Source organism: Canis aureus, chromosome 35, assembly GCF_053574225.1.
Source record: "Canis aureus isolate CA01 chromosome 35, VMU_Caureus_v.1.0, whole genome shotgun sequence".
Lineage (NCBI taxonomy): Eukaryota > Metazoa > Chordata > Mammalia > Carnivora > Canidae > Canis > Canis aureus.
This window is the reverse complement of record NC_135645.1, coordinates 4,969,837-4,997,323: the sequence shown is the minus strand read 5'-3', so window position 1 is coordinate 4,997,323 and position 27,487 is coordinate 4,969,837. Positions and strand designations below refer to the sequence as shown.

Sequence of the window (27,487 nt, the reverse complement as noted above, 5' to 3'; positions counted from 1 at the left end):
GATGCCCAGACGCCGAGTTCTCCTCCTGGTCTGGGCGGCAGGCAGTGCCTCCATTCTCCGCACTGCAACAGAGGGGACTCAAGAAATGCTGAGAGGCCAACCGCCTGTCAAGGAGGGCCCAGGAGGGCAGGGGGCATGGGGAAACAGAGTCATGGGGAAGGGGCAGGAAGGGAATGTGGCAAGGTCTCAGCCCAACTCCCAGGATGTCGGGCCCAGTGGGAGCTAAAGGTCTTAGGGGAACAGGGCAGGAAGTACCCTGGAGGCCCCAGCAGCATAGCCTGCAGAGGCCCAGCCATAGGCCAGGGGTCTACCCCCTGCAGTGTGCCCCCCTCCTCCCCACATCATTTGCTCCAAGCCATACCCCTAGTAAGATACAGGAGGAGCGGTGGGTCACTGGCACACGCTAGGTGAACAGCACAGTCGGGGTGGTCGTATCAACGACTGGCTGAGAATGGACACCAGATGACGGGCATTTTCCAAGGGGGGTGCGAAGTAGTTAGAGTAGGACGTATGGACAAGGAGTGGCCCAAGAGCCTTCTGAGGGACAGGCTGGGAGAGGAAAGGGGGGAAGGTCAATGAGAGGATGCTGAACACACTGGACATGTGTACAGACTCCACCCTGGGACAGTCACACCCTCTCCACTCTCACGGCAACGCGACACCTTCCTGCAGAAAGTGGAAGGGCCCTGGGACTGGCTTGACTGTCAGGATTGGGTCTAGGCGGTCTGGGGTCAACATATGTCCCGGAATCCCTGCTGCCAGCTACAGGGCCTCCTGCAGACCCCATTCCACCCCCTGGTCCCTTGATCTTGTTTCTGCCCACTCAGTCCTACCGCCGCCACCTAGACAATGGACCTCCCATTGCATTTATGGACTTTGCATTTACAAAGCCCTGCAACGTGCTGGAGGAGAAGCCCGCAAAGTGGGGAGGGGACCAAGTCCGAGCAGTTGTCAGTGACCTCTCAGTGATAAGTACGTGGGGCTCCCTGTTTTCTTCTCTATATTGTTAGTTCCTAATTTTTCTACAAGAAACACACTTCCTTTGTATAATAAAACTGCTGAACACTAATAACAATCTTCTAGGATCTGATTCTATCCCTTCTATCCTCATGATGTCTTTTCTGACTTGCCCAGCTCAGGATAGTCCTTCTTATTCTGAATTCTTATTAGATCAGAATTTAAAAGGCATAGCCTGACACATTTAACAGGCCAGTGTCTCGTCACCCTAACTTCTCTCTCTTCTTCTCTACCCCAGGGTCCCCAACTTTGGGTCCAAAGAGCTAAAATAGTAAGTCCTAGCTGGCTGCTGGCTCCATGCCCCGCTGACCCCCATTCCACATCCAAGGACAAACTCAGGTCCCTTGTGAAGACCCACCACCGTGCAAGGGAGTTTAGAAACTAAACCTTGTGCACTGCTGGTAGGAAGGTAAAATGGCAAACCTCTATGGAAAACACTACGAGCTTCCTTAAAAAATTAAAAAATAGGATTATAGGCCATATGATGTAGCAATGTCACTTCTAGGTATACACTCAAAGGAACAGAAAGCAGGACCTCAAGGAGGTATTTGCACATGCATGTTCACAGCAGCATCATTCACCACTTGCCCAAAGGTGGAAGCCGCCCAAAGGATGAATGGATCCACAAAAGGTGGCAAACACACACAATGGAGTATTATTCGGCCTTAAAAAGGAAGGAAATTCCAGCACACACTACAACATGGATGGATCTTGGCTATGTTCTGCTGAGTGAAATAAGCCCACCGCAAAAGAACACGTACTGTATGGTTCCACTTACGTGAGGCACCTAGACTAGTCCAACTCATTGGCACAAAGTGGAATGGTGGTGGCCAGGGGCCGGCGGAGGGCAGGAATGGGGAGTCGTTGGTTAATGGGACAGAGTTTCAGTTTTGCAAGATGAAAAAAAAAAAGTTCCGGAGATGGATGGGGGAGGTGGTTGCACGATAACGTGAATGGTTAAAACGGCCAATTTTCTACTATGTCTGTCTTATCACAAGTAAAATAATGAATTAATTAGTTAATTAAAGAGCAGAGCCCCACCCCCAGGGGCTTCCCTAGTGGGACCAGCTGGGTTATGAGGCTGCTGTTCCCAGGGCACCAGATGCAGCCCGACCTCACTGCTGAGGGCTGAGCCGTCCCTGAGGGGCCCGCACGCTACCTCTCCTACCTACTCCGAGTCCTACCTGGCAAGGAGTGGCAGCACAATCAATGTGGGATGAGTGAGATAATAACATAAAGGCCACTTCTGTCTATGATCGGTATTGCGTAGAGCTCAGAATACTTTTCTTAATATCAGGTTGGAGACAGGAATGCTAGGTGTTTACAGACCATCCCTCATGTGGTCGGTTGCCGGGAATGTGACTGGAGGTAAACATTTTTCCTCTCTGCCCACAGGGCGCACAATCCACCCACAGGTATCTGAGCATCGCGGACGTTGTCGCGAGGCCATTGTAATTCAGAGCCATGCCGCAGCCGAGCCAGACACCAGAACGACCTGGGGAACACAGCCAAGTCCTTGAAGGAGACGGGAGAGGAGATGATAACCTTAGAAGCGGGAGGTTCAGGAGAGGCTGGGGAGAGAAGGGAAAGGAGGGGGGAAGGAGGGAGGAGAGGGAGCCCTCCCCAGAACCCGCCACTCCCCCACTGTGCGGGGACGGCGGTTACCTCATTTCTACCCCGGGGTCCTGGCAGGTCTTGGGCCAGGCTCCTGAAAATGAGGCTGTGATTTGAGCCAATGGGCCAAGACCCCACACTCCATCCCGAACCCTCCTCAGGGTCCAGACAGATGGGGCCAGGGGAGGAAAGGGTTTCCTCAGCTGAGGACCAGCACCCCCTGGAGGAGCTGGCTCTCTGGCCCTCCGCACCATCTACAACCTTTAAATCCTAAGAGCTCTGGCGTGAGGCAGGTCTTTCAGGTATGGAACTCACCCACTATGGACCCTTCCGGCGGTGGAGTGCCCTTCAGAACCCTCTCAGGCCTGGCTCAGATGTTCCCGGCCCTCCTAAAGCCTTTGGGGTATTGGCCACCCAACCTTGACTCTCAGCTCATACCCGCTCCACCTCCATAGGGCAGTCTGAGGCTACCTCCTGGGTGGGGGGGCCTGGCCGGGGGCTTTACAAACTCCACCCCGACAACCTTCCCAGCACCCCTCCAGGGAGTGGTCCTAGGGCCCCTCTTACAGGCTTTGTTCCTTTGTGGCTTTCATCATAACAGAATAATGGGGTGGCAAATTTTGTAACATCTATACCCTTTAAGGATGCAAAGTCCCACTAACCGTTCCTCGTACCCTTTAAGGATGCAAAGTCCTCATGTGATATGTCCCCAATTTACTAATCAATCCACTGTTTGCTGTGTGTCTTCCTGAACAGAAAGTGGGCTTCCCAGTATCAGAGACAGTGTCCTTCTTAATTCCCATTGCAATCCTCGTCTCTAAGGCTCAGTGTCCCATGGTTGGAAACAGAGGAAAACATCCACTGAACGGACGAGTGAGGGGGCGTCACCACTCCCATGTTGTAGACGAGGACCGTGAGGCTCAGGTTAGGTGACCTGCCCAAGTTCCCACGGCTGTTAAGGGGCAGAGAGGGGTGTGACCCTGGCTGCTCAACACAGACACTCGTCTTGTTCCACAACAGTGACCTGGTGGCAACTGGGTTCAGGCAGCGTCTGTGTGTACTGTGACCCAGGGGATGTGCTGTGTGCTTCCAGGGCTGGCCCCTTCCACCCTCCTCAATGTCCTTCCTCCCAAGCAGAGCACTGGGAGCACCCAGCCCAGAGCTGCCTCTGCTGGCATGTGCTAGAGGCCTTTGTCCCCAGAATGGGCACGGCACAGCCCCCCTCTGACCTGGCGCTGCTGGCCGCAGGAGAAGGGAGAGAGGATGGGGAAGAGGGCGCTCAAGCCACAGGTCTGACACCCCAGCGATGGGCCCTGGCCCCAATTGGCCTGTCCAGCCCCAGAGGGACTAAAACATCTCCATCTGTCACTACATGTCAGACAGGGGAGGCTGGGGGCTCCAGGGCGGGGGGGTCTCCAAGGATGCCTTGGCCTCTGGCCCACCTCAATGCTTTGCCACTGGTGGCTCAGCACCAAAGCATCTGACAGGCTCCTGGCGGGTCCTGGGGGCAGATATTCCATTGGGGGTCAGGAAAGGGTGAGGCCACAGCGCAGTGGGGATCTGTTGTCACCCCTCCCTGCCCACCCATTAGTCTCTTCCCTTTCCGCAGATCCGGGCCCCGACTGTCACACCGCAGGGCTGATTCATTTTTCTTGTGGCCTTGCTCTTGGAGGGGGCTAGAGAGCAGCATGTCATCACCCTCTCTAAATATTATAACTCCGCAGAGAATTGACAAACGTGACTCATCACCCTTCCACTCTCCAGCCAGAGAATCCCCAGGCCTTGCTCTGTTGATAGGAGTGTGATAATCATCACAATAATAGCGGTAACAATGATAATCACTGCTCCCAATTACCGAACACGTGTCCCGTCCAGACACTGCGCTAAGCGCTTCCCTCACACGCTTTCATCTGCTCTTCGCAAGCCTGCTAAGAAGTTATTCTTTTCATCCTATCAGGCAGAGGAAGAGACTGAGGTTCAGAGTACCAGCGCCCATCACTCGCCCCGGTCACATGGCCCGGGGACAGCAGAGCGTGGCCAACACTCGGGGCTGCCTAACCTCGAGCCCCAGGCCTCATCACTGTACCACGAGCCGGGCCCCCAAGCGCATTTCCACACGACCATGTCACCCCTCCACCTACTACTCAGCCCTCAACCCAAGTCAAAAGTTCAACCCAAAACAGAGACGAAGCATGCAACGTGCTTCCGTCACGAGCTGCAGCCAGGGCTGTTAACGGAACAGAGAATGGGCCCCGGCGGGCTATTTGCATCTGATTGCTTGTGGCTGGCCTCTGATGTGCGCCAGCCGCCACTAGCCTGGCAATTTCAGAGTCAGAATGATGTCTGTCCCCATGAAGTGGGTGACATCTTGATTTTTCTCTCCTTTTTTCTCTCTGCTGCCATTGATCTTAGCACATCCTGAAACAGAAATACCCCCATGTGGTTGGTGGGGGGTCTGAGTCTTGCCACATGGACATTCGGGTCACCCTGTGATTAGGATACTGTTCTTTTATGTACCCAGAGTCACAGCCTCCATGAGAGTGGGTGGATAAGGGGGATGTCACCCCAAGGGCAGGCCACTCCTTACGGTGGTGGAAGAGGCCTGAGTCAGTCCCTCTGACCAGACCCCCTTGCTGGAGGACTGGGGGCCCAAAGCAATGGAGGGGCAGGAGACAGGGGTAAGAGGGCAAGCGCTGGGTGGAGAGACAGTGGTGGCCAGATGTACCAGATGTGTGAGCCCGGCCAGGCTGAGCACCTATGCCTCGAATGCCAAACTGTTTCTGAGCAGTGAATTCTCTGCATCTCCTTTATGTTCGGCTTTATATTTCAGTGGGATCTACTGGAAGGGGGATCCCTGGGTGGCTCAGTGGTTTAGCGCCTGCCTTTGGCCCAGGGCGCCATCCTGGAGACCCGGGATCGAATCCCACGTCGGGCTCCCAGTGCATGGAGCCTGCTTCTCCCTCTGCCTGTGTCTCTGCCTCTCTCTCTCTCTCTCTCTATCATGAATAAATAAATAAAATCTTTTTAAAAAAAAAAAAAGGAATCTACTGGAAGCTCTGCTGCACTGAGAACAATCAAGTCCATGCTGTGTTTGGAACGACACCAGGGCCGGGGGGGGGGGGGGTTGGTGGGTACAGCAAGGACAAGAGAGAAAAATCCCAGAAAGCGGAAGCTCAGGGCTTCATTATGTGTTGGGACCACTTGGCGGGTTACTCCTTCCCGTCTGAACTTTGGGCCTCTGAGATTTCTTCTAATAGGGAAGGCTATTTCTTTACGTGTCCCTAGGGTCCCCCAGATTTTAGGGGCTGCTAGCAGACCAGAAAGGCCCCTGGTCAGTCCACAGTCTCTCTTTCTCTCTCTCACACACACTAGAAGCCAAACCTCTCTCATCCACCTTTTCTGAGTCTCCCCTTGGCTTAGGGGCTCCCCGAGTCTCCTTCCCACAAATCCTCATACATGTTCCTTTCTCCTGGGCATATAAAAAACACCTAGTAAGGCTAGGTAGGAACTCTGATACCAAACAGCTTTCAGAGGGCAGCTGTCCCACTTAACCAGCTCTAGGATCTTGGACAGATTAATCTCTGTGCCTCAGTTTCCTGTGAAATAAAGGTAATAGTAATACTGGCCTCTTATATGGATTATGAGGACTCAGTGATTATATGAAAGTATTCAGAGTAGTGCGTGGCTTAGGGAAGGCGCCATACGAGTACAACTCTGGTTGTGAGCAATTATTCCACCTTATGGGGTCAGAGGTGGGTGTGAGGAGAGGTGGGAAACCAACCCGTCAGCTCAACCGACTGAGTCCTGGGCCCCACTTCCCTCTCTGAGCTCGGCTCAGCTGAGTCTGCAGCCCCTCGGGGCACCTCCTGGGCAGGCACTGGGCCTCGGCCTACTTCCTGCCCCTGGCTATGCTCTCCCCGCCTGACAGCGGAGCATGGGTGGGCTCTGGGGGGACTTGGGGACCCCCAAAACTGAGGACACAAGTTGTTCAGGTAACCTTTTTCTTTCAAAGGCTTGTAGTCTATTTTGGAAGATGGATACAGGACACACCGGCAGACGGAACCAACAGTCTTGGATTCCAGGGCACACTTGGGAACTGGGCAATTCCGCCTGAAATTCGGACAATTTCGACATGAAAACTCGGTGCCCTCCCTGCCCCTGCGGCCATCAGCCTCGCCTTGAGTGGATGTATACTCACGTGGGCGTGTTATGGTGCATGAACCATAATTTATATCATTCCATTTAATCCCTTTATGAAAATTCAGCCCAAGCTTCCAAAGGGTTCCCTCTACACCAGCTTTAGAAGATTCGTGGGTCCGAGATTTTGCCCAGGGAGAAAGTAATTCTCTTGAAGGCAAACACAGCAGCTCCTTTTCTGGGCAGATGGGAGGATTACAGGGCTCTCCAGGAAGCCACACTGGATGAAGGCCACTGTATCGCTCCGTGTCCCCATGGAGCTCATAAGCAGATTTTGCACTCTATTAGTCTACATCTGTTTGCACATCCCTGCTGTCAGCAGCTTCTGTCTAGAGAAGCAGCAAATGTGCAGTGAGAGGGGCGTGGGCTGTGGGGCAGGCTGACCTGGATGCACCCCAGCTTTACCAATCCTGGCTGAGTGACCCTGGGCGAGGATCTTAGCCATTCTGTGCTCAATCTCTAAACAAAGGATGCTGATGAGGGCCCCCACCTTACAGCATGGTCAGGAGGATTAGCAAAGAGGTGGGTAATGCCTGGTACCAGTGCCTGACCCACACTGGCTTAGCAGACATGGAAGCTGCTAGATGATGATGAAGACTGAGATGATGACAGGACACGTGGGTCCCAAGTCGGCTTCCTCCCTCCCTTGCCAGGCTAGGAGTTTCCCCGACAGCTGGGGCTGCTGCATTCTCCTTTCTCCTCCTCCCTCCTCTAGCTTCTCCCTGCGGCCTCAGCTCCCATCCCTCCCTAATAATTCACTGCACCAACCTAGAGGGTACGGCGTGGCTGGGGCACCCCACACAGCACACACGCCCCAAAGCCACAGACCACCCTGCCAGGCTGTGCTCCCCCGAAGGGCAAGAGGAGGAGATGTTGTCTCCCCAGGCGTGCAGTCCTCCCACCCTGCCCTCGCCCCCTAGCCGCACTTGTACCTCACGTTGTCATGTTTCTGGATGTAAATCTTATGGAACATCATATCCTCCTGCTTGGCATTGATGTCTGCTTTCATCTCCATGGCAACGTGTCGGGGCAGGACAGACAGCAGGAGCCGCTCCTGGGGAGGGAAGCACGTGCTTTCATCATAGCTCTTTCCACCTGCCTGGCAGTCCCCTGCTTCCCCCCCCGCCCCCCCCCCCCCCCGCAGGCCAACTCCTCCCCACCCGGGCCCCCACCCACAGGGCCCTGCAAAAGCCCTCAGGCTGGCCTGAAGTTCAAGGAGCTGACATTTAGGTGACAGTGGGCCAGAGTTGTGCCCTCAGGGCTACTGGAACCCGGTCTCTCTCCCTGGGAGACCTCCTGGGTTTTGTGTGCCTGCACCTGCACCTGGGGAAGAGCAGTCCTGGTGAGCCTGTAGCACTGAGCCCCCCGGGGCACCCTGCATGTCACCTGAGACTGTGTGCGACCTTGGGCAAATTATTGAACCTCTCTGAGCCTCAGGTTCCTCATCTATACATAGGGATGGGGTGATTAAGGGCATCACGTGAGAGTCACTCAACTCGTCCTCAGATTTTCACCGAGCACCTACCATGTTCCAGGCAAGGTCTCTCCTTCACAAACCTCCCAGTCTCAGGGGGGCTCAGGGTACTAGGGGGCACTGAGCAGGGGTTCCTGGGCTGGGAATGGGGTGGTCAGGGAGGGCCTTCGTGGGGACCAGAAGTGGGACTACTCCATTTCTACTATGGGGACAGTAGCCCAGGAGAGAGGGAAAACATGTGGACTCTGAGAAACGGAGAGAAGCTAAGACCTGTTGGAGAGGAGGCGGGAGGGAAGCAGGGCGGGGGCCAGGGTCACACTGTGGAGAGGGGTCCCGACTTTGCCTCCCTCCTGCCCTCTCCTCCCGGGCCTGCCTGCTGCAAGAGGCCCAGCTGCCTCGGGATGGGCGACCTCGCCCTGCACCCCAACAGCCCACTACCCACGCCAGGCTGGCTCACGGACTTCTCCCGCCTGAGGCCTTTCGCCCTGGCTGGCCCAGCCCTCCTCATTCTCCCTTCACTAGTGCCTGTCACCAGATGCTGGGCTACCCCCTTGTATGACCCCAAGATTCCCCTCCTGCACCTGTGTCTTTCTGGTTTCTCTCCCTCCTCCTGCCCCCCCTCCCCCAGCACATGCCCACCTCTCTCCTCTTTCTGCTCACTCTCGCCCCTGAGAGCACGCACCCCTGCCCGTCCCCTCCTCCTCCCTGTCCCTCCGTCCAGGCTCCTGAGTCGCCAGCTGCCCGCCGGATGACTGGCCGCTACCACCGTGACACCGCACCCCAAGCCATACTCACCTTCCAAAGGCTCTTCGAGCTCCCTGCCTTTGCCCCCTGCCTTTGCCCGTGCAGCCCGCACTCTCCGGGCCACCAGGTCGGCACCCCACCCGTGTAAGTGCTTTTACCCTTCAGAACGTCCCCTCTGCGCCTCATCCCTCTCCCCTCAGCCCAGGCCCGTCCAGCCCCGAGCAGGTCCTGCGATGCAGACGCAGACTCCGGTCCTTCCTGCTGCACGTCCACCCGCAGGCCTACATCCCAGCCAGACGGCCCCTCCCCGGCCTCCCCGCTCCCTGTATGGCCCCAGTCTCTCCAGTACACTGCCTTTGTTGTGACACTTGCCGGTGCAAAATCTCCGGAGCTCCCCCGGGTTCTGGATTCTTCTGGAGCCGGTGAGCCCACCCCGCTTTATTTTCCACTGCAAGCCAACACCCCCACTCGACCCGCCCGCTTCCGGCGCCTGGCCTGCTCCCACCAGCCCGGGCCTGGCTGCCTTCTCATCCTCCTGAAGCACCTCTACCATCCCAGCATCTGGTTCTCGCATGTTCTAGGCCTCCTTCGGGTCCCACCCCAGCGACCAGAGCAGGCCCTGCACCAACTTCTGTGTCCCAGCTTGCTGCCTCGGGTCCATCCTCCACACTGCAAGCCAGTGTGTCTTTCTAAAACATACCCCTGACCCCATCACTGCCCTGCGTAAAACCCGTCTATGCTTTCCGAAGCTTCCGGAGCCAGCCCACAAGCCCAGCCTGGCCTCAAGGTTTCCATGATCTGGCTCCCGCCTACCCCTCCCTGTACCCGGCAGGCCCTGAACTGTGTTCCAGATCCAGTGCGCCATGGGAAGCTGCCCAAGCTCCTGGCAGGGTTTCCTTGTCTTCACACACAAGCCCCTCAGCTAGGCTCACCATCCTCACATCCTGCCGCTAATCCTGCCTCAGGCTTCCCCCCTTCCCAGCAGGAGGGTCCTGGTGCTACAGAGCATCCCCTCACCACGCAGGGCCTGTCTCTGGAGCCCCCGATCACTCAGGGTTTCAGGGGGTCTGCTAACCGGGCCTCCCTGTAGTGCATGCAGTGAGGTGCCCCTGAGGACGGAGCTGTGTTACGCTCAGCTGCACAGCCCTCAGCCTCGGGCCTGGAGAACACTGGTAATCCGTGCAGGGTGCTCTCTGTGGGTTAGCTTGGTCTCCCTGAGCATCAGTGGATGTGGCCCTTGAGGGCCACCTCCTATCTCCTGAACTCTCAGGTCCTGGTGACAGAAACACAGAGTAAGGGGCAATTCTATGGAAATACAGCACAGCTGGGGGACCACGTGCCATCTACTGTTTATGTCCATGAGAGACCTTCCTACATTTATAACCACTTCTGGGGCTGCGGGTCAGGAGGGGGGCAGTGGCTGGGGAGCAGCGCTGAGTCCTACCATCAGGCGGCACCTCGGAGTGCCCCCCAAGGACCCCTCCAGGGACCCAAGAGCAGCACTCTCTGCAGAGGGTGGGGGAGGCCCGAGAGCCACTGGGCTCTGGCGGGGTGAGGAGTGCCTGTCCCCAGGAAGCACGCCTCCCCTCCCTGGTATCTTGGCTCAGAACATGCTAAAGCAAATGGATTTTCTTCCCCAAATCCCTGTGGATTTGCTGGAATGTCCAGCCTGTCCAGGGCCAGTACAAGGAAACCATGATGAGCTGTAAAATACGCATTTTACTGGAGAAGGAACAAGGCCCAGAAGTGAGAAGGGACACTCCCTGACACAAAAAGAGAAGGAAGGTATCCCGATGTCAGGCGACAGATGCCAGAGCCTGGAGCTGGGACGAGCCGGGGGGCCTCTGAGGCATGGAGGGGCTTAGGGTAGGGAGCAGAAGGGCAGCAAGTTGGACAGAAAACACAGTAGGAGAACCCAGGGACACCGCTGACCATGGGGCTGTTCAAGAGCCGGACCAGGAGCTCTGACGGGGCCAAAAGAATGCCCGGGGCCAGCCAGGCCTCAGGCTGGACAGCATGAGCTGGGGACCTGGCAAGACACACCGGCCACAGCAGCAGGGCTGGACAGAAAGCAGGGACAGGCCGCTGGCGGGAGGGGTGGGCTGCGCTGGGGAGACGCTGCAGAGCTTCGCCCCCTGGCTCGGGCCGGCCCCCGTCATGTAACTGCTCGGGGTGCGTCCGGACAGAGTCAGAGTCAGACCCTCTCACACTGTGGTCACACTCCTGTGCGCCTGGGGCGCCCACAGCGTGCTCTCTGGGCAAGCGACGAGGCCATGGGGGGTCTGTCTCCCTCTCCCTGAGCTCAAAGGCAGCAGGACTCCACTCGTGTCTGTTGTGTAGACACGGACATAAGAAGAGAGGGGAACCGCTTTGGAGTAACTTCATCACTGAGAGCCACGCCAAGTGCCAGTCCAGGGGGGCCCTGTCACCCTGCTGGCCCGTCCACACTCTCCCCTGGGGTCACACAGCCCCGTCTCTGGGGCTCTAGTCCGTGAGTTTTTCAGCTCGTTGTGTCCCAGAGTCCCCAGAACGCATCTGGCTCACACTCAGGCGAGGGCACAAGGGTCCTGCGCCCCACCAGGATGCGGGGCAGCCAGGCAGGCGGCCAGCCCTCGGTTCTTGCCCGGCCGTCACCCAAGAGAGCACAGGGGGCAGCTCCCCCGGCCCCAGCGCTCACCGCGAGGAGCCCTCCAAGTCTGTGGGCCCCATGAACGGCCTACTTCCCTGCCCAAAACTTCTCTGAGAGCGGCGTTTAGGGTGAGACAGGACCACCATCCTTCCTCTGAACCAACCAAACCCCAGAACTCGGCACAGATAAAGAGCTTAAGGAGGGTGTCCCCGGGGCTGCTGCTGGGAGCACCGGAACCGGATAGAGTGCTGCAGCTCTCACCGCTCTAACTCATGGGCACTGGGGAGGGCGGAGGGCCCCTTCCCGTGCCCAGGGTCTGGGCTGCTTGGCCTGTCGGCAGCAGGGGAACATGACGGGGCAATGGGCAAGCACTAGGGTAGAGCTCTTCCTCCCAAGTCTCCTAGAGCATTCCCACAGAGCCAGAAATGCTAGGCTCCCTCCAGGGAAAACATTCCCTTCTGGCTTAGTCCCTGCCTGGATGTGGGGTGGGGCTGGGCGGCTACACGCAGCGCAGTTGGTGGGACGGCAGGCAGCTAGGCAGAGGCAGGGCTTGGGCCACGCAAGGACAGGAGGGCCTCACCCACCTGTTGCTGGTTCTCCCGTTGCGAGTGGAGCCGTGCCTGGATGCACTCCCGGGTCTCTTGGAAGGCCTGTCTCTGGGAGACCTCAGCCGGGTAGTGGGTACAGACACCCACGATGTTGGTGCAGGAGAAAATGAGGACATTGGAGACGAGCTGCAGAGGGAGAGATGAAGACACGGAGCTGAGGCCCGCAGTGGGCACCAGTCGCTGGAGCCCCAACCCTGCCCCCCACCCCAGGCCCCACGTTAGCACACACACCCACCTGCGAGCAAGGACACTCACCCATGGCTGACCACAGGGAGCGGCTAAGCAGGATAGGTCAGGCTCTCTGACTTCCTCGAAGCCCAGAGCTTGGCTGGCCTGTGACAGGTTGTGGCCCTAAGGAACCCAGTCTCTGAATAACCATACTGTGCATGCGTACAGCACCAGAGACGAAAAGGTTAGGCATACAGGTGATGCTGTGATGGAGCTGTGTATGCGCTGGTGGGGTGGGGGCGGGGGGGAGTTTGCAAGGAAAGTTCCATAAGGGTCACGGGATTTCATTTTTTGAAAGCATGATAGAGTCCAGCACAGGACAAAGGACTGCCCTTTTGCAGAGAAGTCTGAGATGATTATCGTTAATGCTTATTATTCCCCAGGGATCACTGAGCTGAAGCAAGTGCCTGCTGGCTACCCAGGAGATACCCAGCAGTGTGCCAAACCCTCTGAGGTCTGGGAGAAGGCTAAGGTCCCGGGGCCAGCCGGGGTCAGGGTCAACAGCAGGTCCTGTCTCCTCTTCCTTGGGTTTCCATTCCTTCTCTGCACCAGCCCAGACGCCCCCTGACAACTGCACCATTCCAGCTGGCGAGCATCCACCATCGCCCTCTGCCCCACACTCCTGCCCTTCCCCGTGCCGATGGAGGTGCATGTGTGGAAAAGTACTACTGCCCCTCAGGTCGCGGAGACAAGGTTGGAATTCTTTGGAAAGGAGCATTTACTGAAAAGCTAAGGGAAAAGAGAACACAACACTACACACACACCCCACAAAAGCAAGATCACATAGCACACTTCAGATCCCAAATTTGCTCAGGATCTGAGACAAACGTTTTCTTGGCAGGTCCAGCTAGCTACTGGGATATCTGGGTAAACAGATGCTAGTCCTGCCCTTGCCTCGGGCTATGCAGGGCAGAAGCCACACAAAGATGTTCAGGCTTCTAGGACTCCATCCCTCCCTCAGCTTGATTCTTAGTCGCAATGACGGAAGGGAACCCCAATTGGCCTTGGCACCTTCTGCTATAGCTCCGGAAGCCCTCTGGACTTGAGCGGCTTGGTGTGACCTAGCAGACAGCCCCACCCTCTTCTTCCAGGGGCCTCTCTGTCTCTGGAACCTAGAAGTCCTGTCCTTCCCTCAGGTCTTTGTTTGACCTGAAGGCTTCCCCCCACCCCCAGCCCCAGCTCTGAGGCATCCTGACCTCCACTCAGGGTCCTCAGCCAGTCCAAGTCTGGAGGTCATGTGGGCTCCATGCTGGATGTGGGGCTGTGGTTCCCTGGAGACACCTATACCGCTCTACCGTGACTGTCCTGAGCCGTGAACCAAAAGAGACTTTCTCTTTCCAATCTCTCAAAGTCCTGCTCTCTCCTTGGCTGCACAATAAATTCTGGTTTCCTGGCTGCAGGACACTGTGAGCTCGCCTCGAGCACTTCCTGGATATCTTCCAGATGCTTCCTGGATGTGCCTTCGGGGAAGGGGCAAACTCAGGTTACTAGCTCCACCAACTCTGATGATGACTCATAACTCCCCCAACCTCACCTGAATCCCATCCACCTCAGAACTGTCATTTTACATAAAAACATGGCAGAGAAAAACACAACCTACTCAACACAAGGAAAGAAAACCTCTTGTTCTATGAAGCTTACAATCCAGGTGAAGAGATGAGGGGTCAAGCCTGACAGAGAACTGGCACTAGGAAGCAGAAATGGTCTTGCACCAAGCAAGAGGGCAAGGAATCATGAGGAGGCAAGAGGAGAACTTCTGGGCAAGCCAGGCACATGGGCCTGGGATTGGGGCATAGTTGGCAAGTCCGGCAGGCACAGGAAAGGGTATCCCTGGAAAGAGTATCCGTGACGCTTAGGTTTGTGAGGTACTCAGGGGTCCTTGAATAAATAACTCAGGCTCTATGATCCTGAGGGGAAGTCCACAGAGAGAAGATGGAGCTGGACAGGCAGATAAGAGCCAGACTGCAGGGGCATCTGAATGTCAGGCTGAAGACGCCTAGCATAATTCTTATACAACAGGAACATGAAGGACTACTGAAGGAAAGAAGAGCAAGATGAGCACATCAGCTTCACAAAGGCTCATCAAGGCCAAGAGCAGCTGAGGGAGTCAGAGATAGGTCAGGAGGCTACCACAGAAGTCCAAAGACTTCTGCATGAGGCTGGGGGCCAGAATGCAGAGCTGACTCAGAAGGAAGAGCCATAAGACCAGGGCAATAAGGTTCAGGGAGCAAGAGACTATGGCCTAGAGTATTCATCATGAGAGTGACTCTGAAGGGAGACCTGGATGACAAGACTTCAGAAAGCCACTGGGGACCACTGAGAGAGAGGTAAGGAGAATGAGGTGAGGAGGTGAAAGCTGAAGGAGCCATCTTCAGGGAATGCTGGAGAATGTTCTAGTTAGGGAATATCTTTTAAAAGGAGAAGAAGGGGCCAGATGACTAAAAACAGGAAAAATTGGGAAAGAGAAGTGAGGAGCTACCCTTAGACAGGATAATGTATCTTGAGAATCCAACACGGCCAAGTGGGGTTAATCTCAGGAACAGAAGGCTGGTTCAACTTTGAAAAATCAATGTAATTCACCATATCAACAGACTAAATAGAAAAACCATATGGTTATTTCAATAGTTACTGAAAAGGAATATGAAAAAATTCTACATCAAGGCAAGATTTAAAAAGAAATCTCAACAAATTAGGAATGGAAGAGATCAATAGCATATACAAAAACCTATAGCTAACGTCATACTTAATAGTGAAAGGCTGAATGTTTCCTGCTAAGACCAGGAACAAGGCAAGGTCGACCCTTTTCATACTCTTACTTGGCATTGAGGTTCTAGACTATGCAATAAGACAAGAAATAAAAGGCATACAGATTGGAAAAGAAAAAATACAATTGTCTATATTTGCAGAAGACATGTAGAAACCCCCCCAAAACTCTACAAAGTAGCTACCAGAATTAATAAGCAAGTTTAGAAATACAAGGATATAAGATCACAGGATACCGGGTCGATATATAAAAAGCAACTGTATTTCAATATGTAAGCAAGTTTTGTTAAAAGCTATAGTCATAAAACTCAGAAGAAAACATAAAAGTAAAACTTCATGACGTGGGATTAGGCAATGATTTCTTAGTTTGACACCAAAAGCACAAATGAAAAATAAATGAATTATACTGCATCAAAATCAAAAACTTCTGTTCTTTAAAAGGAACCAAGAAACTAAAAAGACAACCCACTAATTGGGGAAAAATATCTGCAAATCATAGATCATACTTTTATTTTTTTATAAATATATAAAGGCACTAAAGAAAGGACCATCTTTTCAACAAAAGATGTGCCAAACAATTGTCTATATGTAGGACTAACTCAGACCTCCCAAAATATATAAAAACTTTACTCAAAGTGGTTCATGGGCCCAAATGCAAAACCTGAAATTGTTAAACTTCCAAAGGAAAACACAGGACTTTGGATTAGGCAGAGATTTCTCAAATATAACAGCAAAACCTGATCCATAAAAGAAATGATAAATTGATAAATTAGACATCATCAAAAATAAGAGCGTATCTCTTCAAAAGACACTGTTAAGATAATGAAAAGATAAGCACAAAATGGGAGAAATTACTTGCAAATCACATATCTGATACAAAGACTTGTACCCAGAATTCATAAAGAACTAAAGTCCACAATAAGAAGACAGCCCGCTTTTTAAAAGAGCAAAAGATCTGAATAGATGATTCATCAAAGAAGATATAAAGATGACAAGCACTGAGAAAGATGCTCAAAATCATTAGCTATTAGGGAAATAGAAATTTTGAAAAACAACAAGATACTGTTCAACACTATTAGAATGGCTAAAATGACAAAAAGAAAAAGAAAAAACAGGTGCCAACACAGGTACTAGGAAGGCGTAGTAACTGGAACTCTCAGGCCTTGCTACGAGAAATGAAAAACGGTAGAGCCACTTACGAAAACAGTTTGGCAATTCCTCAGTTACACACGTATGACCAGCAACCTCACGCCTAGGTATTTGCTCAAATGAAATGAAAAGTTATGTTCACACACACAAAAAAAATCAGTGCAGGAATGTTTATGGAGTATGACTCATCTAAAAAAGGAGCGATCTAGGGATAACACACAACATGGACCAGTCTCGGACACATGATGCTGAGCGAAAGAAGCAACACTCGAAGGGCCATATGATGGCATATTTACATGACATTCTGGAAAAGCCAAAAAAACTGGAAGGACTGCAACCAGACCGGTGGTTGCCAGGGGCCAGGGAGAGAGGTTGATGAAAGGGGCAGCGGGAGGAAATGTTTCCAGGTGATAGAACTTGTTCCATATGTTGATTGTGGCTACACATCTGTACACCTCTGTCAAACCCACAGAACTATATACCAGGAAGGGTGGATTCTACTGCTTGAAGTTGTCCTTTTATTTTAATTTTTATTTATTTATGATAGTCACACATTGAGAGAGAGAGAGAGAGGCGGAGACATAGGCAGAGGGAGAAGCAGGCTCCATGCACCGGGAGCCCGACATGGGATTCGATCCCGGGTCTCCAGGATCGCGCCCCGGGCCAAAGGCAGGCGCTAAACCGCTGCGCCACCCAGGGATCCCTGAAGTTATACTTTTAAAAAAAAGAATGGGGGGCACCTGGGTGACTCAGTGGGTTAAGCATCTGCCTTTGGCCAGGTCGTCATCCCAGGGTCCTGAGATCGAGCCCCATGTTGGGCTCCCTGCTTAGCGGGGAGCCTGCTTCTCCCTCTCTCGTTCTCCCTGCTTATTCTCAGGAAGAAAGGGAGGAAAGGAGGATGGGAGGAAGGAAGGAAGGAGGGAGGGAGGGAGGGAGGGAGAGTAAGATGTGGGAAGGACTAAAAGAGAGAGCATGAAAGCCAGCCAAACAGAGAAAGAGCAGCCTTTCCTCTCTCGAAGGCCAGAAAGGGACCAGAACCTATTTTGAGACATGACCCCCAAGGTAATTATCAACTGGCCGCTGGAGCATCTCGGTCTTAATCCCCGGGCCTCTCCTGCTGTAATCGGACTCCTCCTGCAGCCAAAAGGCCAATAGCAACAGACGGTACAAATCCAGGTAAAATGATGCCCAGTAACCCAATAGGGGTCCAAATGGCTTTGCTGAGCTTACTGTGTCTCTGTGTCCCTCTCTCTCATTCACTAAACACGAAACAGGGAGAGCAGCTAGTTACAGGGTGCTGGGGTGTGAGGCTGGGGTGCGAGACAGGGGTCTTCGACGAGGTCATTGGGAAGGGTGGTTTCCGCAAATTTCACCTGAGAGTGAACAAGAAAGAGACCAATGTGTTTGTTACACGTACACACACACACCACTCACCCAAAAAGCAGAGATCTGTGCCCCAGTTCTCACAGATGCTAAGGCTCCTGTGCAGACACTAATGTCATGAATGGAGAGGAGGCATCAGTAAAATCGGGTGGAATTCTGCTGAAAGCCTTCTTCTAGGAAGGAGTTTGTGGCTTAAAAATGATCTCACACTTTGAGCACCAGGGTCCAGATGCTGACTGGCTTTCTTCTCCACTAAAAAAAATTCTCAGTCATTGAGCCCCTTGCAGACATAGTAAAAGTAGAAACCTTGTCCTTATGTAAATGACTTAATTAGTAAATAATAGCAGGTATCATTCACAATAGCAGGGAAACAAGGCCTAATTAAGGGTTTGCCGGTTTTCCTTGCATCGACGTCCAGGGACAGATCTAACCACATGGAACACGTGCACAAGCGTGTGTGTGTGTGTGTGTGTGTGTGTGTGTGTGAACACCTACACCAGGTAGCGTAATGAGCAGACCTAACAATACAGCAAACCTCATTCCCTGGGATTCACCTCAGCATCTGCTTTTAAAACAAGCCCAGCAGATGGTTTGGGCCCAGGTGGTCTGGGGACCACAGGGGGAGGAACTCCTGCTAGAAGGGAATGTCTGGAATTCTAGTCTCTGCGTGGAAACCCAGGGGAGATGCCCATGAACACTTGCCACTCTGGCGGCAGTGGCGGAGGTATTTCTAAAACCCCAGCACTTTGGGAAACCAATCTCTCGCTGCCTGCAGGCTGCAGGTTTGATTTGGTCCCGAGGGTGAAGTCACGTTGCCCCCAGTGTGTGCAGTGCCTCTTTTTTTTTTTTTTTTTTTTTTTTTTAGTGTAAGTATGCCCCATGCAATATTGGGAACATATTTATACTAAAAAATCATTTGCTGTTATCTGAAATTCAGATTTAACTGGGCAACCGTATTTTACCTGGCATTCCTACGAGGGAGCCTTTTCAAACCTGCCCTCCCCCAATTCTATGACAACCCTCTCCCCCCCCCCCCCCCCCCCGCAAAGTCCTAGAACACTGGGTGTGACCCAGCTCCCACTCCACCCCACTCCCTCGAGATCCTCCTCCAGCCTCTGCAGATCCTGCACACACAGACCACAGTGCTTCCTCTTTATGTCAAACTCTGAAATCCCCTCTGTTAAGTGCCAGCCGAACCTGGGATCTGATTTTCCAAGGCCACCCGTCCAGCCACAGGGGTCTAGACCACCTCTGGGCCCCAGTGGGCTGAGGAGTGGCTCCCCGCTGCTCTGGGTACTTAGGAAGGGAAGGAAGGTCCTCTCCTGGGACCCAAGCCCTAAAGACAGGCACAGCCCCTCCCCTGCTAGTCTTTTTTTCTATTTGCAAACACACCAAACCAGCAACCAAATGAGTCCCAGATAAAAGGAGCTGACAAGCCTGACAAGAGTTTCTACTGCCTGCCCCAGATTTCATTTGTTCTACACGGTGGTGGTGGGAAGCTCGGGGGACCTCAGTGGAATCCTATTATGATACAAAATACAATAAATCAAGGAAGGATAATCTTAAATTATATACTCCTGGAAGTCACATCAGCTCTGTTCCTTGTATGCTTCACCGAGCTCAATGAGGTGTTAAATGGCTTTTAAAAAAATATTACATATTTTTTTAACTTTTTAAAAAAGTCACAGTGACGCCTCTTAAAAATTTGTCCCTTCCAAAGAATGGAGCCTGCTGTATACTTTTTTGGGGACCAAAGCCACATTATCTCTGCTTTAGGGGCTTTCATGATGAGATCCTCTTTCATGGAGGTAGTTGGTTTATTTCAATGGCTCTGGGCAAACATGCCCAGGCTCTCTGCTGTCCTCATTCCCATGGGGTCCTGCCCAGAAGGCACCCCCTCCTTCTCCATTCCAGCGAGGATCTAGGTGCTCAGGGCTTGTCAATCTCTCCTGCTCTGAAATGCTCTATGTCAGAGATCCCCATATCCCTTCACATCATGACACCTTCCGCTCCAAAGCCTGCCATGACTCCCTATTACCAGGAAGATAAAGCCTCCATCTCAGCACTGGCACTAAGACTCTACAAGCCTCATTACAGGCCACATTCCCCTTCTCATCTCCTACTCCAACCATGTGACAGGGCTACTCACTGTCTCTGGAAAATAGCAATCTATAATACGATTCTAAAAGTATAATGTTTATTTAATAGAATTTCGCTGTTACTACAAGCAGGGCATGAAAGATGAACAAATCAATAATTAGCATCTGCTTAATACATTCTTAGGAAAGGCAAAACAGACTAAAATGTGAAGAAAGACAACTATCTAGGAATGACTGGGCGCCTCGATTTACAGCTTTAAAACACTTTGCACATGCACGATCTCACTGACTCCTCCTCACTTGCTGCCGAGGTAAGCAGGCCGGGTGGGTATCACCCCTCTTTCGCCAATGAGGACACCAAGGCTCGAGGCAGGAGTCCTGTCTGCAGCTCCCCGGCACAGCCGCAGCAGAGCCAAATCACAGATTCTCATTCCAAGAGCAGAGCTCAGCCTACTCTACTGACTAAGCTGTTATTTATCCCAACCTAATTTAGGTCTCCTTTTGCTTTACTCTATTTAATAAAGAAACACTCGACTTTCACTACCGTCCTAGGTGCCCCAGGCCTTCCTCATAGATCCCGGTCACATAAAATGCTGATTAGGGACCTGCTCCCGGCCACAGCCTCCAAAACTCGCTCTCTCCAAGAACCACCACTGTGGATGAGAAAGCCCACCCTGTGCCTTGTTGCGGCCAAGCCTTTCTCTAGTCCGGCTTCCCTTAATTATTTTTCATCGAGATAGAATTTCTGTACCATAAAATTCACCCTTTTAAAGTAAGTAATTCAGTAGTTTTTAGTGTATTGTCAAGATTCTGCAACCTTCACCACTATATAATTCCAGAGCATTTCAACATCCCAAAAAGAAATCCCACACTCATTAATCACTGCTTATTTCCCATCCGCACCCCCACCGCCAGCTCCCGTCGGCCCCTAATTTATTTTCTGTCTGGATGGATTCGCCTGTGCTGGACACTTCATATAAACAGAAGCATATAATAGGTAGCCTTCTTGTCTGCTATTTTCACTTAGCATAATATTTTCAAGACTCATCTCTGCTGTGGAATGCATCAGTTCTACATTCCTTTATGGCCACATGATATTCCATAGAATGGACATACCACATTTTATTTATTTATCCATCCATTACGGGAATTTGGGTTATGTTGCCATGAACATTCATGGGCAAGCTCTTGCACAGACATATGTTTTTAGTTCTCTTGGGTATATATACCTAGAAGTGGAAATAACAGAGGTTCTGGACTGAGTCTTTGTGTCCCCTCGCCCCCAAAATCATATATTAAAATCCTTAACTCCAAGCAGATGGCATTAGGAGGTGGGGCTTTGGGGGAGCTGATTAGGTCATGAGGGTGGGATTAGTGATTGGGATTCATGCGCTTTATAAAAGAGATCTAGGGGCTCCTGGGTGGCTCAGTCGGTTAAGTGTTGTGGGCTTAGGTTACGATCCCAGGGTCCTGGGATCGAGCCCCAGATCGGGCTCCCCGCTCAGTGAGGAGTCTGCTTCTCCTTTTCCCTCTGCCCCCGCCACTCACGCTCACTCTCAGAAAAAATAAATAAATAAATAAATAAATAAATAAATAAATAAATAAATAAATTCCTCTTAAAAAGAGAGAGAGAAAGAGATCTCAGAAAGCTCTAATGCCCCTTCCACCCTGGGAAGATACAGTGAGCAGATAGCCATGTATAAGCCAAGAAGTAGTTTCCCACCAGACACTGAATCTGCTGGTGCCTTGAATTTTGGACTTGCCAGCATCCAGAACTGAGAGAAATAAATGTTTGTTGTCTAAGCCACCCAGCTTACAGTATTTTGTTATGGCAGCTTGAATGGACCAGGATGCTGGGTCACATGATAAATCGACGCTAAACATTTTGAGGAACTGCCCAACTGTTTTCCAAAGTGGCTGCACCGTTTTCTACTCCAACCAGAAGTATATGGGGATTCTGATTCCTCACATGCTCCCCAACACTTGTTTTTGTACATCTTTTTGATTACAGCCATCCTAGGGGGAGTAGGGTGGTACCTCAGTGTGGTTTGGATTTCCTTACTTTTTTTTTTTAAGATTTTATTTATTTATTCATGATAGACAGAGAGAGAGAGAGAGAGAGGCAGAGACACAGGCAGAGGGAGAAGCAGGCTCCATGCAGGGAGCCGGACGTGGGACTTCATCCAGGGACTCCAGGATCACGCCCTGGGTGTTTAAACCGCTGAGCCACCCAGGCTGCCCTGGATTTCCTTACATTTTAAAGCAAATAGTATAACAAGTGAGATAGTTTATTCTGTAACTTGAACAGCTGTGCCTTTAGAGATGATCACACTGTATACTTTATATTTGTCATCTTTGGTTACTTATTCCTAGGAAGACCCCAGAACTTGTATACCTATTCAAAAGAGAAGCCACAGCTTTCACAGAATAGTACTCACTTGAGCAGGATACCCTCTTTAAGTCACTCAGCAAACACTGATTGACCGCCCAGGGCAGAACACTGTGCTGGGGAGGAAGGGGCGCGGGTCTGGAAAAGCTCAGCCTTGGGCCACCTGGCCCCTGGCCCCCGCCCCAGGACTGCAAGTTTGCTGACAGAGGCAGGCACATGCACAGAAGTGCTGAGAGGACATGAACACTACAGGCATTGCAATCTTCAACGCCAAGTTAGTTTCACACACACTCAGTTTGCAAAAAATACTCAGTTTGCAACAGTTTTAACATGAAGTGTTTTCTAAATTGACAAGAAATAAATAGAACTTAACAGAAAAATCAGAAATGTAGACGTGCAAGCTATTCAGAGAAGTAAAACTACAAATGGCTGATGAACGCATGACACACACACACAAAATGTGAAACCTCCCTAGCAAACAAAGAAATACAAATGAAAATAGTATTCGCCTATTAAAACTAGCAAAGTTTTTTTTTTCATGGTAATAATATTAGCAAGAATGCAACAGAACAGACACCTTCCATCCATCACTGGGGAGGAGAATGGTACCATCCTTCTGGAAAACAATTTGGGAATATGGATAAAGAGCCTTAAACATGTTCATACTCTCCCCTCACGCTCTGGTGGTGAGAATATAAACTGGTGCAGCCACTATGGAAAACAGTATGGAGTCTTCCTCAAAATATTAAAAATAGAAATGCTGTGTGATCCAGTAGTTCCGCTCCTGAGTATTTGCCCAAAGAAAATGAAAGCACTAGTTCGAAAAGACATACATGCCCCTATGTCTCTTATAGCACTATTTACAAAAGCCAAGATACGAAAGCAAACCAAGTGTCCACTGACAGTTGAACGGATAAAGAAGGTGAGGTATAGGGACACCTGCGTGGCTCAGTGGTTGAGCGTCTGTCTGTCTTTGGCTCAGGGTGTGGTCCCGGGGTCCTGGGATTGGGTCCCACATCGGGCTCCCCGCAGGGAACCTGCTTCTCCCTTTGCCTGTGTCTCTGCCTCTCTGTGTCTCCCATAAATAAATAAATAAATAAATAAATAAATAAATAAATAAATAAATAAATAAATAAATTTAAAAAATGTTAAAAAAAAAAAAACAACAGAAGATGAGGTATATATATACCTACAATGGAATATTACTCAGCTATAGAAAGAATGAATCCTTGCCATTTGCAACAACGTGGATGGATCCAGAGGGTCTTATGCTAAGTTACATAAGCCATTCCGAGAAAGACAAATACCATATGATTTCACTTACATGCAGAACCCCAAAACCAAGTGAACAAACAAACGATAAAAGCAGAAACAGACCCATTAAGTACAGAGAGTAAACTGATAGTTGCCAGAAGTGGGGGGTGGGAGGGATGGGCGAAAGGGGTGAACGGGGGAAGGAGGTGCAGGCTTCTGGCCGCAGAATGAATAAGTCACAGGGACGAAAGGTACAGCAGGAGCAGGACCGTCAACCGTATTACAATCACATGGTGACAGATGGTGGCGACAGCGTGGTGAGCACACATAGTGTAGAGCCGTCCAATCACTGTTGTATATCTGAAACTAAGGTAACGTTCTGTGGCAACTGCACGTCAATTAAAAAATAATATGTTTATACTCTTTGACCCACAAATCTCTGCTACACAGAAACTCACTGTGCTGGGCAGGGCTTTCCATGCTCGGGTGATTACAAGATTCCGAGGAACAGAAATGTTGAAGAACTAGGGAGGAGTTGGGTAAATTATGGTGCTTCAGCACCCTGAAATAGGTCAAGGCCTCTGCAACGTTTTACTTGAAGAATATTTAACATCACGGGAACTTTTCAAAATCTAATGTCAAGTGGGGGAGAAAGAGAATACAGAACTGCATAGTTGACATGATCCCAATCTAAAAATATACACGTGTTAACAGTGGTAGACCGTCTCTAGGCGGCAACAGGATTGGAAGGATCTTTTCAGACCCTTTTCTTTAGGCCACCGAAGACGTTCCAACTTTTCTATTATATGTATTACTCTTTAAAAAGACTAATGATCAATTTATAGTAAAAAAAAAAAAAAAAAAAGGAGGGGAAAGAGACGTGGCTTTTACTGTGAGCAGGGCAGGCTGTAGGAACTTCTCGGCTAATAGATCCAGGCAATTGGGGGCAGAAACTGCATGAATTAAGGGGTGGAGGGACTTTGAGGGGGTACAAGGCTGCCTGGGGAACCCCAGGAAGTCAATGCTGACTGGAACAGAACAAGCTAGGGGGACTGGCCAGAGATGAGGCAGGGTTCACGGCTGCATCACAAAGGATGTCCCTGCCCCGGGGAAGGGGGAGACACGTGACCCAGGAAGCATTAAAACTCTTGGTGGCTGTATTTCCAAAACTAAAAAGTATACTGAATTCTCAATACCTAACATGTGTATTCACTAAAGAAAATTCCCAAAAAAAAGTTAAAAAAAAAAATTTCCATTTACTATCCAACACGGCTAGAGTTAACTAATTTATCCCTCTTTTTTTTTTTTTTTTTCCCAATCTACTCCGTTTTGGTTTTGTTTTCACAAAGCTGTCACCTTACTGCTTATAATTTAATGTCCTGCTTTTTTCATCTAACATTATAACATAAGTCTATCCCCCTCATTACAACTTCTAACGCTGCAGCGTTTCTGTAGGAAAATGTGATCAGAGCTACACTTTGGGGATATTCATTTCATGGCTGGGCAGGAGGCGGCAAAGAAGAAGGTGCTAGAAGAGGTCAAACAGAGAGCTGGGCAAATGGCACAGACAAGGAGGGGCAGAGCCTGGGGGAGGCCAGGTGCCCTGCGAAAGGGGAAGGAGAACAAGTGTTCACGATGTCCCAAGCAAGCAGCTCAGAGGAATGAGTCTCCAGGGGAAAGGAAGAACTTTGGTTCTTAATCCATGCAGGGAAGTCCAGGGCAGGACTGGCTTCAGGGGAGGGGTGTGCAGAAGGGGTAAGACAGTGTCATAAAAGCTAAATGGAAGGGAAAGATTCAAGCAAGAGTTGGAGAGCCCATGGTCAGGGGCTGTGGCAGAGGCTGAGGATGAATCAAAGGGTGTCAGGGGTCCCACGGGTGACCTCAGAGAGGAGGTAGGAGTCCAGACCACAAGGGTGTAGGACATAGGGGTGGCGAGGGGGCCAGCAGGGAAGGTGGTCTTTCCCAGGGTGCTCGGGAGAAAGCACGGGTTCCAGCTGGAACGGATGCAGCAGGTAGCGGAGGACAAAATCCGCCAACAGCAGGGCAGCAGTGCATGATGGCACCCACCAGCCACAGGGCACGAGCACCTGAAATGGGGCTCATCTGAGCGGAGATGTGCCCGAAGCGTGGAAGTCACACCAGAGTCTGAGATTACATGTTGATGCGATACGCTGGCTACGTGGGGTGAAATAAAAAATACTGTTAAAACTTGTCTTATCTGTAGGTTTTTTTTTTTTTAATTTTCTGGCTACTGGAAAAATTAAAATGATGTATGTGGCTCTCATTACATTTCTGTTGAACAGCAGAGCTGGCCATAGAACAAAGGGGAGGCAGGTCAAGAGGGACCTGCAACTTGCCATCATCAACAGGCTGATTTGCAAAATAGCCAACTGGTGTTTTGGAAAACTTGACAATCGGTGAGTCTGCCTAGAGCCCCACCTGTGGGCCTCAGAGAGACTGGCCTCTCTCCTGTCCTTTAGGGGGTCTTTTCCCCCAAAGCTCAGATTCCTTCATCTGCCAGGCTCGGGACTCATTCTGGATGGCGCACTCCACAGCAGCCACTCCGTCTGGCTCTGCGGGGCCTAAAATGTCAAGGAGAAAAGAGAAGAGGTGTGCAGGGGCTGAGGCTCATCCATAAGACCCCAACAGATAAGAAGATTTCGGATGGGGGCCCAGGGATAGATTGAAGCATCGGGACTATCTAGCACGTCATGAAACTCGTGGGAAAGTATATGGATTTAAAGCCAGGGGGAGAAACGGCAGCCTGGGAGCAATGAATGAATGACGTCTGGAGGTGGCTCAGTCTAGAGAAGGGACTGGGGACTTAGGAAGCTAAGTTCTCATCCTGAATTTGCAAACAAACAAACAAACAAAAAATTATGTGTGTATATATCAAAAAACTGGAGAGGCAGTGGGTGCTGGCCCAGGTCTCTGCCACCTGGGACAACCACGGAGCAGCCACAGCCTGAGTCTCTGGATGCTCAGGCTGGACACTTGTCCTGACCCTACTTCCATGAATGGAGATGCCACTCACAGGATTTTCTGAGAAATCCCCTTTTTCAAATATTCTGGTCCCAGTTCTCCTGGAATGCAATGGAAGGCTCAACACTGCAGCACAGAGCCAGCTGGTTACATCTGGAAGCCCTACAAGTCTCCCTTCTGACCTGTGCGGGATCCACGGGGAGTCCCAGAGGAGGCGGGAGGCCTTCAGAATTCATGTCAGGCAACGGCCTCCCCACCGCCAAGGTGCAGGGATCACATGCACAAAGCGGGGTGGAAACCTAGATACCTCCCCCGCCCAAACCAAACCAAGGAGGCAGGTGGCAGGGGAGGGGACAGGGGTGCCGGAGAGGCTGGCCGCTCAGAGTGTCTTGGAAAGCCTTTCTAGAGAAGCTGGGTGGTGGGTCTGCTCACCCATAAACTGCTCCTCGTGCACTTCTCTGATCTCCGGGGTAAGGAGGAGTTTGTTTTGTGGCCTGGCAAGAAGTTTCGTGGACTAACAGTTTATTTATAATCCGGTGCAAATGAAATCTCTCTCCTCCAAAAATCATCTCCGAGAACAATTATCCAGCCCCCCCTCCAAGGTCCCCCACCCTCAGCTTCCTCCTCCCCCTTCCAGGAGAGTCAGACAGGCTTTCATTGTTCCAGGTGAGCCGTGGTGACAGATGAGGATGATGCCAGGCTGTGTGGGCGGAGGGAAGGGGCTGACAAAGCTCTGGAATCGGATTCAGGGGGAGAGGAGAGAGCACCGCCACACACAGACTTCTGGTTGCCGCCCTGCACAGGTGACGTGCGGGCTGTCCTCGTGCCTCGCCACCCGCTAACCTCCACCCACCCACGCCCTCTCCCTCCCTCCAGGCCTCACCTCCAGGGCCCATTTTAGGTCTGAATTGGGAAGGAAAACAGAAAAGCTCAAGAAAAAGTGAAATTGCCATTAGC

The 27,487-nt window shown here is 51.4% G+C and overlaps 1 protein-coding gene across 8 annotated transcripts in view; it reads right to left on the bottom strand.

Moving 5' to 3' along the window:
* The window catches only part of ADCY5 (adenylate cyclase 5), a 145,024-nt gene that overhangs the window by 47,873 nt on the left and 69,664 nt on the right, over nt 1-27,487 (bottom strand). For all 8 annotated transcript variants that reach the window (XR_013372164.1, XR_013372166.1, XR_013372167.1 and 5 more), the window contains exons 2-3: nt 12,260-12,409; nt 7,761-7,882 (exon numbers count right to left, since the gene is read on the bottom strand). Coding sequence is in view for 5 of the 8 variants with exons in the window: in XM_077883783.1 (XP_077739909.1) it covers nt 7,761-7,882; nt 12,260-12,409 (272 nt within the window). In the remaining 3 variants the exon portion in view is untranslated. The remainder of the gene's footprint in view (nt 1-7,760; nt 7,883-12,259; nt 12,410-27,487) is intronic.